Source organism: Leptodactylus fuscus, chromosome 1, assembly GCF_031893055.1.
Source record: "Leptodactylus fuscus isolate aLepFus1 chromosome 1, aLepFus1.hap2, whole genome shotgun sequence".
Classification (NCBI taxonomy): domain Eukaryota; kingdom Metazoa; phylum Chordata; class Amphibia; order Anura; family Leptodactylidae; genus Leptodactylus; species Leptodactylus fuscus.
In genome coordinates, this window is record NC_134265.1 from 2586528 (window position 1) to 2601243 (window position 14716).

At 46.1% G+C, this 14716-nt stretch overlaps 1 protein-coding gene across 1 annotated transcript in view; it reads left to right on the top strand.

The window, feature by feature from the left end:
- The first annotated feature begins 369 nt into the window (after nt 1-369).
- The window catches only part of CCL27 (C-C motif chemokine ligand 27), a 63784-nt gene continuing 49437 nt past the window's right edge, over nt 370-14716 (top strand). Inside the window, exon 1 of the mRNA XM_075262403.1 lies at nt 370-442. Coding sequence (XP_075118504.1) covers nt 370-442 — 73 coding nt within the window. The remainder of the gene's footprint in view (nt 443-14716) is intronic.

Consider the following 14716-nt stretch of genomic DNA (forward strand, 5'->3'; position numbering starts at 1 on the left):
ACACACTGAGATGTCTCCTCGCTGCCGGACCTTCTCCCTGGTCACATGTCCTCCCAATGACCTTCCATACGCTTCTCCTAATCTCCATCATCTATGGCATAATCCTGGAGAACCCGCAGACTGCGGGATCACGGAGCCAACAAAGTCCTGGGGACCGGGAAACATCGAGGAGACATTATTAGGAAAGGTCTAGAGGCCGCCATTAGAAGGATTCCGATTATTACATAAAGTCAGAGAAGAAATCCCCACCTGCGACCTGAGAAGACGCAAGACGCTGCCTGAGGAGATGGGGTGGGACGGCTCAGATATAGAGGAAGTCCTCAGCGTCTCCAGAACTGATCAGGGAACTCGCCCTCCATAAGGACAATCATGGCCGCCCGGACCCCGAGGGTCCTCGTCCTCCTGACCCTTCTTCTGAGCTCCATCAGAGACGCACATCAAGGTAAGAGACAGAGAGGAAGCAGAGGAGACATTGTAGACACCAGGAGAACCTCAGAGAAGATCCTGCCCAGGTGGGGGGGGCAGGGGGGGGGGGCTCGTAAATAATGGGAAGGGGGGGGAGGGGCTCGTAAATACTGGGGGGGTGGGGGGGGGGGGGGCAGGAGGCGCCAAGTCTGTGGCCCAATCAGATTATAGAGGGGCAAACAAAAACCAATGGGAAATAACCGAGATGGGGGAGAAGAGCCGAGACACGAAACAGGAGAGGAACCTCAAGAGTGACCAGGGATGATGGGAGTGATACATTGTGTGTGTGATATAGAGATTAGATTGTCAGCTCCTGGGGTCAGGGATGATGGGAGTGATACATTGTGTGTGTGATATAGAGATTAGATTGTCAGCTCCTGGGGTCAGGGATGATGGGGGTGATACATTGTGTGTGATATAGAGATTAGATAGTCAGCTCCTGGGGTCAGGGATGATGGGAGTGATACATTGTGTGTGTGATATAGAGATTAGATAGTCAGCTCCTGGGGTCAGGGATGATGGGAGTGATACATTGTGTGTGATATAGAGATTAGATTGTCAGCTCCTGGGGTCAGGGATGATGGGAGTGATACATTGTGTGATATAGAGATTAGATTGTCAGCTCCTGGGGTCAGGGATGATGGGAGTGATACATTGTGTGTGTGATATAGAGATTAGATTGTCAGCTCCTGGGGTCAGGGATGATGGGAGTGATACATTGTGTGATATAGAGATTAGATTGTCAGCTCCTGGGGTCAGGGATGATGGGAGTGATACATTGTGTGTGTGATATAGAGATTAGATTGTCAGCTCCTGGGGTCAGGGATGATGGGAGTGATACATTGTGTGTGATATAGAGATTAGATTGTCAGCTCCTGGGGTCAGGGATGATGGGAGTGATACATTGTGTGTGATATAGAGATTAGATTGTCAGCTCCTGGGGTCAGGGATGATGGCAGTGATACATTGTGTGTGATATAGAGATTAGATTGTCAGCTCCTGGGGTCAGGGATGATGGGGGTGATACATTGTGTGTGTGTGATATAGAGATTAGATTGTCAGCTCCTGGGGTCAGGGATGATGGGAGTGATACATTGTGTGATATAGAGATTAGATTGTCAGCTCCTGGGGTCAGGGATGATGGGGGTGATACATTGTGTGTGATATAGAGATTAGATTGTCAGCTCCTGGGGTCAGGGATGATGGGAGTGATACATTGTGTGTGATATAAAGATTAGATTGTCAGCTCCTGAGGTCAGGGATGATGGTAGTGATACATTGTGTGATATAGAGATTAGATTGTCAGCTCCTGGGGTCAGGGATGATGGGAGTGATACATCGTGTGTGATATAGAGATTAGATTGTCAGCTCCTGGGGTCAGGGATGATGAGGGTGATACATTGTGTGTGATATAGAGATTAGATTGTCAGCTCCTGGGGTCAGGGATGATGGGAGTGATACATTGTGTGATATAGAGATTAGATTGTCAGCTCCTGGGGTCAGGGATGATGGGAGTGATACATTGTGTGATATAGAGATTAGATTGTCAGCTCCTGGGGTCAGGGATGATGGGAGTGATACATTGTGTGATATAGAGATTAGATTGTCAGCTCCTGGGGTCAGGGATGATGGGGGTGATACATTGTGTGTGATATAGAGATTAGATTGTCAGCTCCTGGGGTCAGGGATGATGGGAGTGATACATTGTGTGATATAGAGATTAGATTGTCAGCTCCTGGGGTCAGAGATGATGGGAGTGATACATTGTGTGATATAGAGATTAGATTGTCAGCTCCTGGGGTCAGGGATGATGGGAGTGATACATTGTGTGTGATATAGAGATTAGAGTGTCAGCTCCTGGGGTCAGGGATGATGGGAGTGATACATTGTGTGTGATATAGAGATTAGATTGTCAGCTCCTGGGGTCAGGGATGATGGGAGTGATACATTGTGTGTGATATAGAGATTAGAGTGTCAGCTCCTGGGGTCAGGGATGATGGGAGTGATACATTGTGTGTGATATAGAGATTAGATTGTCAGCTCCTGGGGTCAGGGATGATGGGAGTGATACATTGTGTGTGATATACAGATTAGATTGTCAGCTCCTGGGGTCAGGGATGATGGGGGTGATACATTGTGTGTGATATAGAGATTAGATTGTCAGCTTCTGGGGTCAGGGATGATGGGAGTGATACATTGTGTGTGTGATATAGAGATTAGAGTGTCAGCTCCTGGGGTCAGGGATGATGGGAGTGATACATTGTGTGTGATATAGAGATTAGATTGTCAGCTCCTGAGGTCAGGGATGATGGGAGTGATACATTGTGTGTGATATAGAGATTAGAGTGTCAGCTCCTGGGGTCAGGGATGATGGGGGTGATACATTGTGTGTGATATAGAGATTAGATTGTCAGCTCCTGGGGTCAGGGATGATGGGAGTGATACATTGTGTGTGATATAGAGATTAGATTGTCAGCTCCTGGGGTCAGGGATGATGGGAGTGATACATTGTGTGATATAGGGATTAGAGTGTCAGCTCCTGGGGTCAGGGATGATGGGAGTGATACATTGTGTGATATAGAGATTAGATTGTCAGCTCCTGGGGTAAGGGATGATGGGAGTGATACATTGTGTGATATAGAGATTAGATTGTCAGCTCTTGAGGTCAGGGATGATGGCAGTGATACATTGTGTGTGATATAGAGATTAGATTGTCAGCTCCTGGGGTCAGAGATGATGGGAGTGATACATTGTGTGTGATATAGAGATTAGATTGTCAGCTCCTGGGGTCAGGGATGATGGGAGTGATACATTGTGTGTGATATAGAGATTAGATTGTCAGCTCCTGGGTCAGGGATGATGGGAGTGATACATTGTGTGTGTGATATAGAGATTAGATTGTCAGCTCCTGGGGTCAGGGATGATGGGAGTGATACATTGTGTGTGATATAGAGATTAGATTGTCAGCTCCTGGGGTCAGGGATGATGGGAGTGATACATTGTGTGTGTGATATAGAGATTAGATTATCAGCTCCTGGGGTCAGGGATGATGGGAGTGATACATTGTGTGTGTGATATAGAGATTAGATTGTCAGCTCCTGGGGTCAGGGATGATGGGGGTGATACATTGTGTGTGATATAGAGATTAGATTGTCAGCTCCTGGGGTCAGGGATGATGGGAGTGATACATTGTGTGTGTGATATAGAGATTAGATTGTCAGCTCCTGGGGTCAGGGATGATGGGGGTGATACATTGTGTGTGTGATATAGAGATTAGAGTGTCAGCTCCTGGGGTCAGGGATGATGGGAGTGATACATTGTGTGTGTGATATAGAGATTAGATTGTCAGCTCCTGGGGTCAGGGATGATGGGAGTGATACATTGTGTGTGATATAGAGATTAGATTGTCAGCTCCTGGGGTCAGGGATGATGGGAGTGATACATTGTGTGTGATATAGAGATTAGATTGTCAGCTCCTGGGGTCAGGGATGATGGGAGTGATACATTGTGTGTGATATAGAGATTAGATTGTCAGCTCCTGGGGTCAGGGATGATGGGAGTGATACATTGTGTGATATAGAGATTAGATTGTCAGCTCCTGGGGTCAGGGATGATGGGAGTGATACATTGTGTGTGATATAGAGATTAGATTGTCAGCTCCTGGGGTCAGGGATGATGGGAGTGATACATTGTGTGTGTGATATAGAGATTAGATTGTCAGCTCCTGGGGTCAGGGATGATGGGAGTGATACATTGTGTGTGATATAGAGATTAGATTGTCAGCTCCTGGGGTCAGGGATGATGGGAGTGATACACTGTGTGTGATATAGAGATTAGAGTGTCAGCTCCTGGGGTCAGGGATGATGGGAGTGATACACTGTGTGTGATATAGAGATTAGATTGTCAGCTCCTGGGGTCAGGGATGATGGGAGTGATACATTGTGTGTGATATGGTGATTAGATTGTCAGCTCCTGGGGTCAGGGATGATGGGAGTGATACATTGTGTGATATAGAGATTAGATTGTCGGCTCCTGAGGTCAGGGATGATGGGAGTGATACATTGTGTGATATAGAGATTAGAGTGTCAGCTCCTGGGGTCAGGGATGATGGGAGTGATACATTGTGTGATATAGAGATTAGAGTGTCAGCTCCTGGGGTCAGGGATGATGGGAGTGATACATTGTGTGTGTGATATAGAGATTAGATTGTCAGCTCCTGGGGTCAGGGATGATGGGAGTGATACATTGTGTGATATAGAGATTAGAGTGTCAGCTCCTGGGGTCAGGGATGATGGGAGTGATACATTGTGTGATATAGAGATTAGATTGTCAGCTCCTGGGGTCAGGGATGATGGGAGTGATACATTGTGTGTGTGATATAGAGATTAGATTGTCAGCTCCTGAGGTCAGGGATGATGGGAGTGATACATTGTGTGATATAGAGATTAGATTGTCAGCTCCTGGGGTCAGGGATGATGGGAGTGATACATTGTGTGTGATATAGAGATTAGATTGTCAGCTCCTGGGGTCAGGGATGATGGGAGTGATACATTGTGTGATATAGAGATTAGAGTGTCAGCTCCTGGGGTCAGGGATGATGGGAGTGATACATTGTGTGATATAGAGATTAGATTGTCAGCTCCTGGGGTCAGGGATGATGGGGGTGATACATTGTGTGTGTGTGATATAGAGATTAGATTGTCAGCTCCTGGGGTCAGGGATGATGGGAGTGATACATTGTGTGTGATATAGAGATTAGATTGTCAGCTCCTGGGGTCAGGGATGATGGGGGTGATACATTGTGTGTGATATAGAGATTAGAGTGTCAGCTCCTGGGGTCAGGGATGATGGGGGTGATACATTGTGTGTGATATACAGATTAGATTGTCAGCTCCTGGGGTCAGGGATGATGGGAGTGATACATTGTGTGTGATATAGAGATTAGATTGTCAGCTCCTGGGGTCAGGGATGATGGGAGTGATACATTGTGTGATATAGAGATTAGAGTGTCAGCTCCTGGGGTCAGGGATGATGGGAGTGATACATTGTGTGTGTGATATAGAGATTAGATTGTCAGCTCCTGGGGTCAGGGATGATGGGAGTGATACATTGTGTGATATAGAGATTAGAGTGTCAGCTCCTGGGGTCAGAGATGATGGGAGTGATACATTGTGTGTGATATAGAGATTAGATTGTCAGCTCCTGGGGTCAGGGATGATGGCAGTGATACATTGTGTGTGATATAGGGATTAGATTGTCAGCTCCTGGGGTCAGGGATGATAGGGGTGATACATTGTGTGTGATATAGAGATTAGATTGTCAGCTCCTGGGGTCAGGGATGATGGGAGTGATACATTGTGTGTGATATAGAGATTAGATTGTCAGCTCCTGGGGTCAGGGATGATGGGGGTGATACATTGTGTGTGATATAGAGATTAGATTGTCAGCTCCTGAGGTCAGGGATGATGGGAGTGATACATTGTGTGTGATATAGAGATTAGATTGTCAGCTCCTGGGGTCAGGGATGATGGGAGTGATACATTGTGTGTGATATAGAGATTAGATTGTCAGCTCCTGGGGTCAGGGATGATGGGAGTGATACATTGTGTGATATAGAGATTAGATTGTCAGCTCCTGGGGTCAGGGATGATGGGAGTGATACATTGTGTGATATAGAGATTAGATTGTCAGCTCCTGGGGTCAGGGATGATGGGGGTGATACATTGTGTGTGATATAGAGATTAGAGTGTCAGCTCCTGAGGTCAGGGATGATGGGAGTGATACATTGTGTGATATAGAGATTAGATTGTCAGCTCCTGGGGTCAGGGATGATGGGAGTGATACATTGTGTGATATAGAGATTAGAGTGTCAGCTCCTGGGGTCAGGGATGATGGGAGTGATACATTGTGTGTGATATAGAGATTAGATTGTCAGCTCCTGGGGTCAGGGATGATGGGAGTGATACAGTGTGTGTGAGATATAGAGATTAGATTGTCAGCTCCTGGGGTCAGGGATGATGGGGGTGATACATTGTGTGTGATATAGAGATTAGATTGTCAGCTCCTGGGGTCAGGGATGATGGGAGTGATACATTGTGTGTGTGATATAGAGATTAGAGTGTCAGCTCCTGGGGTCAGGGATGATGGGAGTGATACATTGTGTGTGATATAGAGATTAGAGTGTCAGCTCCTGGGGTCAGGGATGAGGGGGTGATACATTGTGTGTGATATAGAGATTAGAGTGTCAGCTCCTGGGGTCAGGGATGAGGGGGTGATACATTGTGTGTGATATAGAGATTAGAGTGTCAGCTCCTGGGGTCAGGGATGAGGGGGTGATACATTGTGTGTGATATAGAGATTAGATTGTCAGCTCCTGGGGTCAGGGATGAGGGGAGTGATACATTGTGTGTGATATAGAGATTAGATTGTCAGCTCCTGGGGTCAGGGATGATGGGAGTGATACATTGTGTGTGTGATATAGAGATTAGATTGTCAGCTCCTGGGGTCAGGGATGATGGGAGTGATACATTGTGTGATATAGAGATTAGATTGTCAGCTCCTGGGGTCAGGGATGATGGGAGTGATACATTGTGTGTGATATAGAGATTAGATTGTCAGCTCCTGGGGTCAGGGATGATGGCAGTGATACATTGTGTGTGATATAGAGATTAGATTGTCAGCTCCTGGGGTCAGGGATGATGGGGGTGATACATTGTGTGTGTGTGATATAGAGATTAGATTGTCAGCTCCTGGGGTCAGGGATGATGGGAGTGATACATTGTGTGATATAGAGATTAGATTGTCAGCTCCTGGGGTCAGGGATGATGGGGGTGATACATTGTGTGTGATATAGAGATTAGATTGTCAGCTCCTGGGGTCAGGGATGATGGGAGTGATACATTGTGTGTGATATAAAGATTAGATTGTCAGCTCCTGAGGTCAGGGATGATGGGAGTGATACATTGTGTGATATAGAGATTAGATTGTCAGCTCCTGGGGTCAGGGATGATGGGAGTGATACATCGTGTGTGATATAGAGATTAGATTGTCAGCTCCTGGGGTCAGGGATGATGAGGGTGATACATTGTGTGTGATATAGAGATTAGATTGTCAGCTCCTGGGGTCAGGGATGATGGGAGTGATACATTGTGTGATATAGAGATTAGATTGTCAGCTCCTGGGGTCAGGGATGATGGGAGTGATACATTGTGTGATATAGAGATTAGATTGTCAGCTCCTGGGGTCAGGGATGATGGGAGTGATACATTGTGTGATATAGAGATTAGATTGTCAGCTCCTGGGGTCAGGGATGATGGCAGTGATACATTGTGTGTGATATAGAGATTAGATTGTCAGCTCCTGGGGTCAGGGATGATGGCAGTGATACATTGTGTGTGATATAGAGATTAGATTGTCAGCTCCTGGGGTCAGGGATGATGGGGGTGATACATTGTGTGTGATATAGAGATTAGATTGTCAGCTCCTGGGGTCAGGGATGATGGGAGTGATACATTGTGTGATATAGAGATTAGATTGTCAGCTCCTGGGGTCAGGGATGATGGGAGTGATACATTGTGTGATATAGAGATTAGATTGTCAGCTCCTGGGGTCAGGGATGATGGGAGTGATACATTGTGTGTGATATAGAGATTAGAGTGTCAGCTCCTGGGGTCAGGGATGATGGGAGTGATACATTGTGTGTGATATAGAGATTAGATTGTCAGCTCCTGGGGTCAGGGATGATGGGAGTGATACATTGTGTGTGATATAGAGATTAGAGTGTCAGCTCCTGGGGTCAGGGATGATGGGAGTGATACATTGTGTGTGATATAGAGATTAGATTGTCAGCTCCTGGGGTCAGGGATGATGGGAGTGATACATTGTGTGTGATATAGAGATTAGAGTGTCAGCTCCTGGGGTCAGGGATGATGGGAGTGATACATTGTGTGTGATATACAGATTAGATTGTCAGCTCCTGGGGTCAGGGATGATGGGGGTGATACATTGTGTGTGATATAGAGATTAGATTGTCAGCTCCTGAGGTCAGGGATGATGGGAGTGATACATTGTGTGTGATATAGAGATTAGAGTGTCAGCTCCTGGGGTCAGGGATGATGGGGGTGATACATTGTGTGTGATATAGAGATTAGATTGTCAGCTCCTGGGGTCAGGGATGATGGGAGTGATACATTGTGTGTGATATAGAGATTAGATTGTCAGCTCCTGGGGTCAGGGATGATGGGAGTGATACATTGTGTGATATAGGGATTAGAGTGTCAGCTCCTGGGGTCAGGGATGATGGGAGTGATACATTGTGTGATATAGAGATTAGATTGTCAGCTCCTGGGGTTAGGGATGATGGGAGTGATACATTGTGTGTGATATAGAGATTAGATTGTCAGCTCTTGAGGTCAGGGATGATGGCAGTGATACATTGTGTGTGATATAGAGATTAGATTGTCAGCTCCTGGGGTCAGAGATGATGGGAGTGATACATTGTGTGTGATATAGAGATTAGATTGTCAGCTCCTGGGGTCAGGGATGATGGGAGTGATACATTGTGTGTGATATAGAGATTAGATTGTCAGCTCCTGGGGTCAGGGATGATGGGAGTGATACATTGTGTGTGATATAGAGATTAGATTGTCAGCTCCTGGGTCAGGGATGATGGGAGTGATACATTGTGTGTGTGATATAGAGATTAGATTGTCAGCTCCTGGGGTCAGGGATGATGGGAGTGATACATTGTGTGTGATATAGAGATTAGATTGTCAGCTCCTGGGGTCAGGGATGATGGGAGTGATACATTGTGTGTGTGATATAGAGATTAGATTATCAGCTCCTGGGGTCAGGGATGATGGGAGTGATACATTGTGTGTGTGATATAGAGATTAGATTGTCAGCTCCTGGGGTCAGGGATGATGGGGGTGATACATTGTGTGTGATATAGAGATTAGATTGTCAGCTCCTGGGGTCAGGGATGATGGGGGTGATACATTGTGTGATATAGAGATTAGATTGTCAGCTCCTGGGGTCAGGGATGATGGGAGTGATACATTGTGTGTGTGATATAGAGATTAGATTGTCAGCTCCTGGGGTCAGGGATGATGGGGGTGATACATTGTGTGTGTGATATAGAGATTAGAGTGTCAGCTCCTGGGGTCAGGGATGATGGGAGTGATACATTGTGTGTGTGATATAGAGATTAGATTGTCAGCTCCTGGGGTCAGGGATGATGGGAGTGATACATTGTGTGTGATATAGAGATTAGATTGTCAGCTCCTGGGGTCAGGGATGATGGGAGTGATACATTGTGTGATATAGAGATTAGATTGTCAGCTCCTGGGGTCAGGGATGATGGGAGTGATACATTGTGTGTGATATAGAGATTAGATTGTCAGCTCCTGGGGTCAGGGATGATGGGAGTGATACATTGTGTGTGTGATATAGAGATTAGATTGTCAGCTCCTGGGGTCAGGGATGATGGGAGTGATACATTGTGTGTGATATAGAGATTAGATTGTCAGCTCCTGGGGTCAGGGATGATGGGGGTGATACATTGTGTGTGATATAGAGATTAGATTGTCAGCTCCTGGGGTCAGGGATGATGGGAGTGATACATTGTGTGTGATATAGAGATTAGAGTGTCAGCTCCTGGGGTCAGGGATGATGGGAGTGATACACTGTGTGTGATATAGAGATTAGATTGTCAGCTCCTGGGGTCAGGGATGATGGGAGTGATACACTGTGTGTGATATAGAGATTAGATTGTCAGCTCCTGGGGTCAGGGATGATGGGAGTGATACATTGTGTGATATAGAGATTAGATTGTCGGCTCCTGAGGTCAGGGATGATGGGAGTGATACATTGTGTGATATAGAGATTAGAGTGTCAGCTCCTGGGGTCAGGGATGATGGGAGTGATACATTGTGTGTGTGATATAGAGATTAGATTGTCAGCTCCTGGGGTCAGGGATGATGGGAGTGATACATTGTGTGATATAGAGATTAGAGTGTCAGCTCCTGGGGTCAGGGATGATGGGAGTGATACATTGTGTGATATAGAGATTAGATTGTCAGCTCCTGGGGTCAGGGATGATGGCAGTGATACATTGTGTGTGATATAGAGATTAGATTGTCAGCTCCTGGGGTCAGGGATGATGGGGGTGATACATTGTGTGATATAGAGATTAGATTGTCAGCTCCTGGGGTCAGGGATGATGGGAGTGATACATTGTGTGTGTGATATAGAGATTAGATTGTCAGCTCCTGAGGTCAGGGATGATGGGAGTGATACATTGTGTGATATAGAGATTAGATTGTCAGCTCCTGGGGTCAGGGATGATGGGAGTGATACATTGTGTGTGATATAGAGATTAGATTGTCAGCTCCTGGGGTCAGGGATGATGGGAGTGATACATTGTGTGATATAGAGATTAGAGTGTCAGCTCCTGGGGTCAGGGATGATGGGAGTGATACATTGTGTGATATAGAGATTAGATTGTCAGCTCCTGGGGTCAGGGATGATGGGGGTGATACATTGTGTGTGTGTGATATAGAGATTAGATTGTCAGCTCCTGGGGTCAGGGATGATGGGAGTGATACATTGTGTGTGATATAGAGATTAGATTGTCAGCTCCTGGGGTCAGGGATGATGGGGGTGATACATTGTGTGTGTGATATAGAGATTAGATTGTCAGCTCCTGGGGTCAGGGATGATGGGAGTGATACATTGTGTGTGATATAGAGATTAGATTGTCAGCTCCTGGGGTCAGGGATGATGGGGGTGATACATTGTGTGTGTGATATAGAGATTAGAGTGTCAGCTCCTGGGGTCAGGGATGATGGGAGTGATACATTGTGTGTGATATACAGATTAGATTGTAAGCTCCTGGGGTCAGGGATGATTGGAGTGATACATTGTGTGTGATATACAGATTAGATTGTCAGCTCCTGGGGTCAGGGATGATGGGAGTGATACATTGTGTGATATAGAGATTAGATTGTCAGCTCCTGGGGTCAGGGATGATGGGAGTGATACATTGTGTGTGTGATATAGAGATTAGATTGTCAGCTCCTGGGGTCAGGGATGATGGGAGTGATACATTGTGTGATATAGAGATTAGAGTGTCAGCTCCTGGGGTCAGGGATGATGGGAGTGATACATTGTGTGTGATATAGAGATTAGAGTGTCAGCTCCTGGGGTCAGGGATGATGGCAGTGATACATTGTGTGTGATATAGGGATTAGATTGTCAGCTCCTGGGGTCAGGGATGATAGTGGTGATACATTGTGTGTGATATAGAGATTAGAGTGTCAGCTCCTGGGGTCAGGGATGATGGGAGTGATACATTGTGTGTGATATAGAGATTAGAGTGTCAGCTCCTGGGGTCAGGGATGATGGGAGTGATACATTGTGTGATATAGAGATTAGATTGTCAACTCCTGGGGTCAGGGATGATGGGAGTGATACATTGTGTGTGTGATATAGAGATTAAATTGTCAGCTCCTGGGGTCAGGGATGATGGGAGTGATACATTGTGTGTGATATAGAGATTAGATTGTCAGCTCCTGGGGTCAGGGATGATGGGAGTGATACATTGTGTGATATAGAGATTAGAGTGTCAGCTCCTGGGGTCAGGGATGATGGGAGTGATACATTGTGTGTGATATAGAGATTAGAGTGTCAGCTCCTGGGGTCAGGGATGATGGCAGTGATACATTGTGTGTGATATAGGGATTAGATTGTCAGCTCCTGGGGTCAGGGATGATAGTGGTGATACATTGTGTGTGATATAGAGATTAGAGTGTCAGCTCCTGGGGTCAGGGATGATGGGAGTGATACATTGTGTGTGATATAGAGATTAGAGTGTCAGCTCCTGGGGTCAGGGATGATGGGAGTGATACATTGTGTGTGATATACAGATTAGATTGTCAGCTCCTGGGGTCAGGGATGATGGGAGTGATACATTGTGTGTGATATAGAGATTAGATTGTCAGCTCCTGGGGTCAGGGATGATGGGAGTGATACATTGTGTGATATAGAGATTAGATTGTCAACTCCTGGGGTCAGGGATGATGGGAGTGATACATTGTGTGTGTGATATAGAGATTAGATTGTCAGCTCCTGGGGTCAGGGATGATGGGAGTGATACACTGTGTGTGATATAGAGATTAGATTGTCAGCTCCTGGGGTCAGGGATGATGGGGGTGATACATTGTGTGTGATATAGAGATTAGATTGTCAGCTCCTGAGGTCAGGGATGATGGGAGTGATACATTGTGTGATATAGAGATTAGATTGTCAGCTCCTGGGGTCAGGGATGATGGCAGTGATACATTGTGTGTGATATAGAGATTAGATTGTCAGCTCCTGGGGTCAGGGATGATGGAAGTGATACATTGTGTGTGATATAGAGATTAGATTGTCAGCTCCTGGGGTCAGGGATGATGGGAGTGATACATTGTGTGATATAGAGATTAGATTGTCAGCTCCTGGGGTCAGGGATGATGGGAGTGATACATTGTGTGATATAGAGATTAGATTGTCAGCTCCTGGGGTCAGGGATGATGGGGGTGATACATTGTGTGTGATATAGAGATTAGAGTGTCAGCTCCTGAGGTCAGGGATGATGGGAGTGATACATTGTGTGATATAGAGATTAGATTGTCAGCTCCTGGGGTCAGGGATGATGGGAGTGATACATTGTGTGTGTGATATAGAGATTAGATTGTCAGCTCCTGGGGTCAGGGATGATGGGGGTGATACATTGTGTGTGATATAGAGATTAGAGTGTCAGCTCCTAGGGTCAGGGATGATGGGAGTGATACATTGTGTGTGATATAGAGATTAGATTGTCAGCTCCTGGGGTCAGGGATGATGGGAGTGATACAGTGTGTGTGAGATATAGAGATTAGATTGTCAGCTCCTGGGGTCAGGGATGATGGGGGTGATACATTGTGTGTGATATAGAGATTAGATTGTCAGCTCCTGGGGTCAGGGATGATGGGAGTGATACATTGTGTGTGTGATATAGAGATTAGAGTGTCAGCTCCTGGGGTCAGGGATGATGGGAGTGATACATTGTGTGTGATATAGAGATTAGAGTGTCAGCTCCTGGGGTCAGGGATGAGGGGGTGATACATTGTGTGTGATATAGAGATTAGAGTGTCAGCTCCTGGGGTCAGGGATGAGGGGGTGATACATTGTGTGTGATATAGAGATTAGAGTGTCAGCTTCTGGGGTCAGGGATGAGGGGGTGATACATTGTGTGTGATATAGAGATTAGATTGTCAGCTCCTGGGGTCAGGGATGATGGGAGTGATACATTGTGTGTGATATAGAGATTAGATTGTCAGCTCCTGGGGTCAGGGATGATGGGAGTGATACATTGTGTGTGTGATATAGAGATTAGATTGTCAGCTCCTGGGGTCAGGGATGATGGAAGTGATACATTGTATGTGTGATATAGAGATTAGAGTGTCAGCTCATGGGGTCAGGGATGATGGGAGTGATACATTGTGTGTGATATAGAGATTAGATTGTCAGCTCCTGGGGTCAGGGATGATGGGAGTGATACATTGTGTGTGATATAGAGATTAGATTGTCAGCTCCTGGGGTCAGGGATGATGGGAGTGATACATTGTGTGTGATATAGAGATTAGATTGTCAGCTCCTGGGGTCAGGGATGATGGGAGTGATACATTGTGTGTGATATAGAGATTAGATTGTCAACTCCTGGGGTCAGGGATGATGGGAGTGATACATTGTGTGATATAGAGATTAGAGTGTCAGCTCCCGGGGTCAGGGATGATGGGAGAGATACATTGTGTGTGATATAGAGATTAGATTGTCAGCTCCTGGGGTCAGGGATGATGGGAGTGATACATTGTGTGTGTGATATAGGGATTAGATTGTCAGCTCCTGGGGTCAGGGATGATGGGAGTGATACATTGTGTGATATAGAGATTAGATTGTCAGCTCCTGGGGTCAGGGATGATGGGGGTGATACATTGTGTGTGTGATATAGAGATTAGATTGTCAGCTCCTGGGGTCAGGGATGATGGGGGTGATACATTGTGTGTGTGATATAGAGATTAGATTGTCAGCTCCTGGGGTCAGGGATGATGGGAGTGATACACTGTGTGTGATATAGAGATTAGATTGTCAGCTCCTGGGGTCAGGGATGATGGGGGTGATACATTGTGTGATATAGAGATTAGATTGTCAGCTCCTGGGGTCAGGGATGATG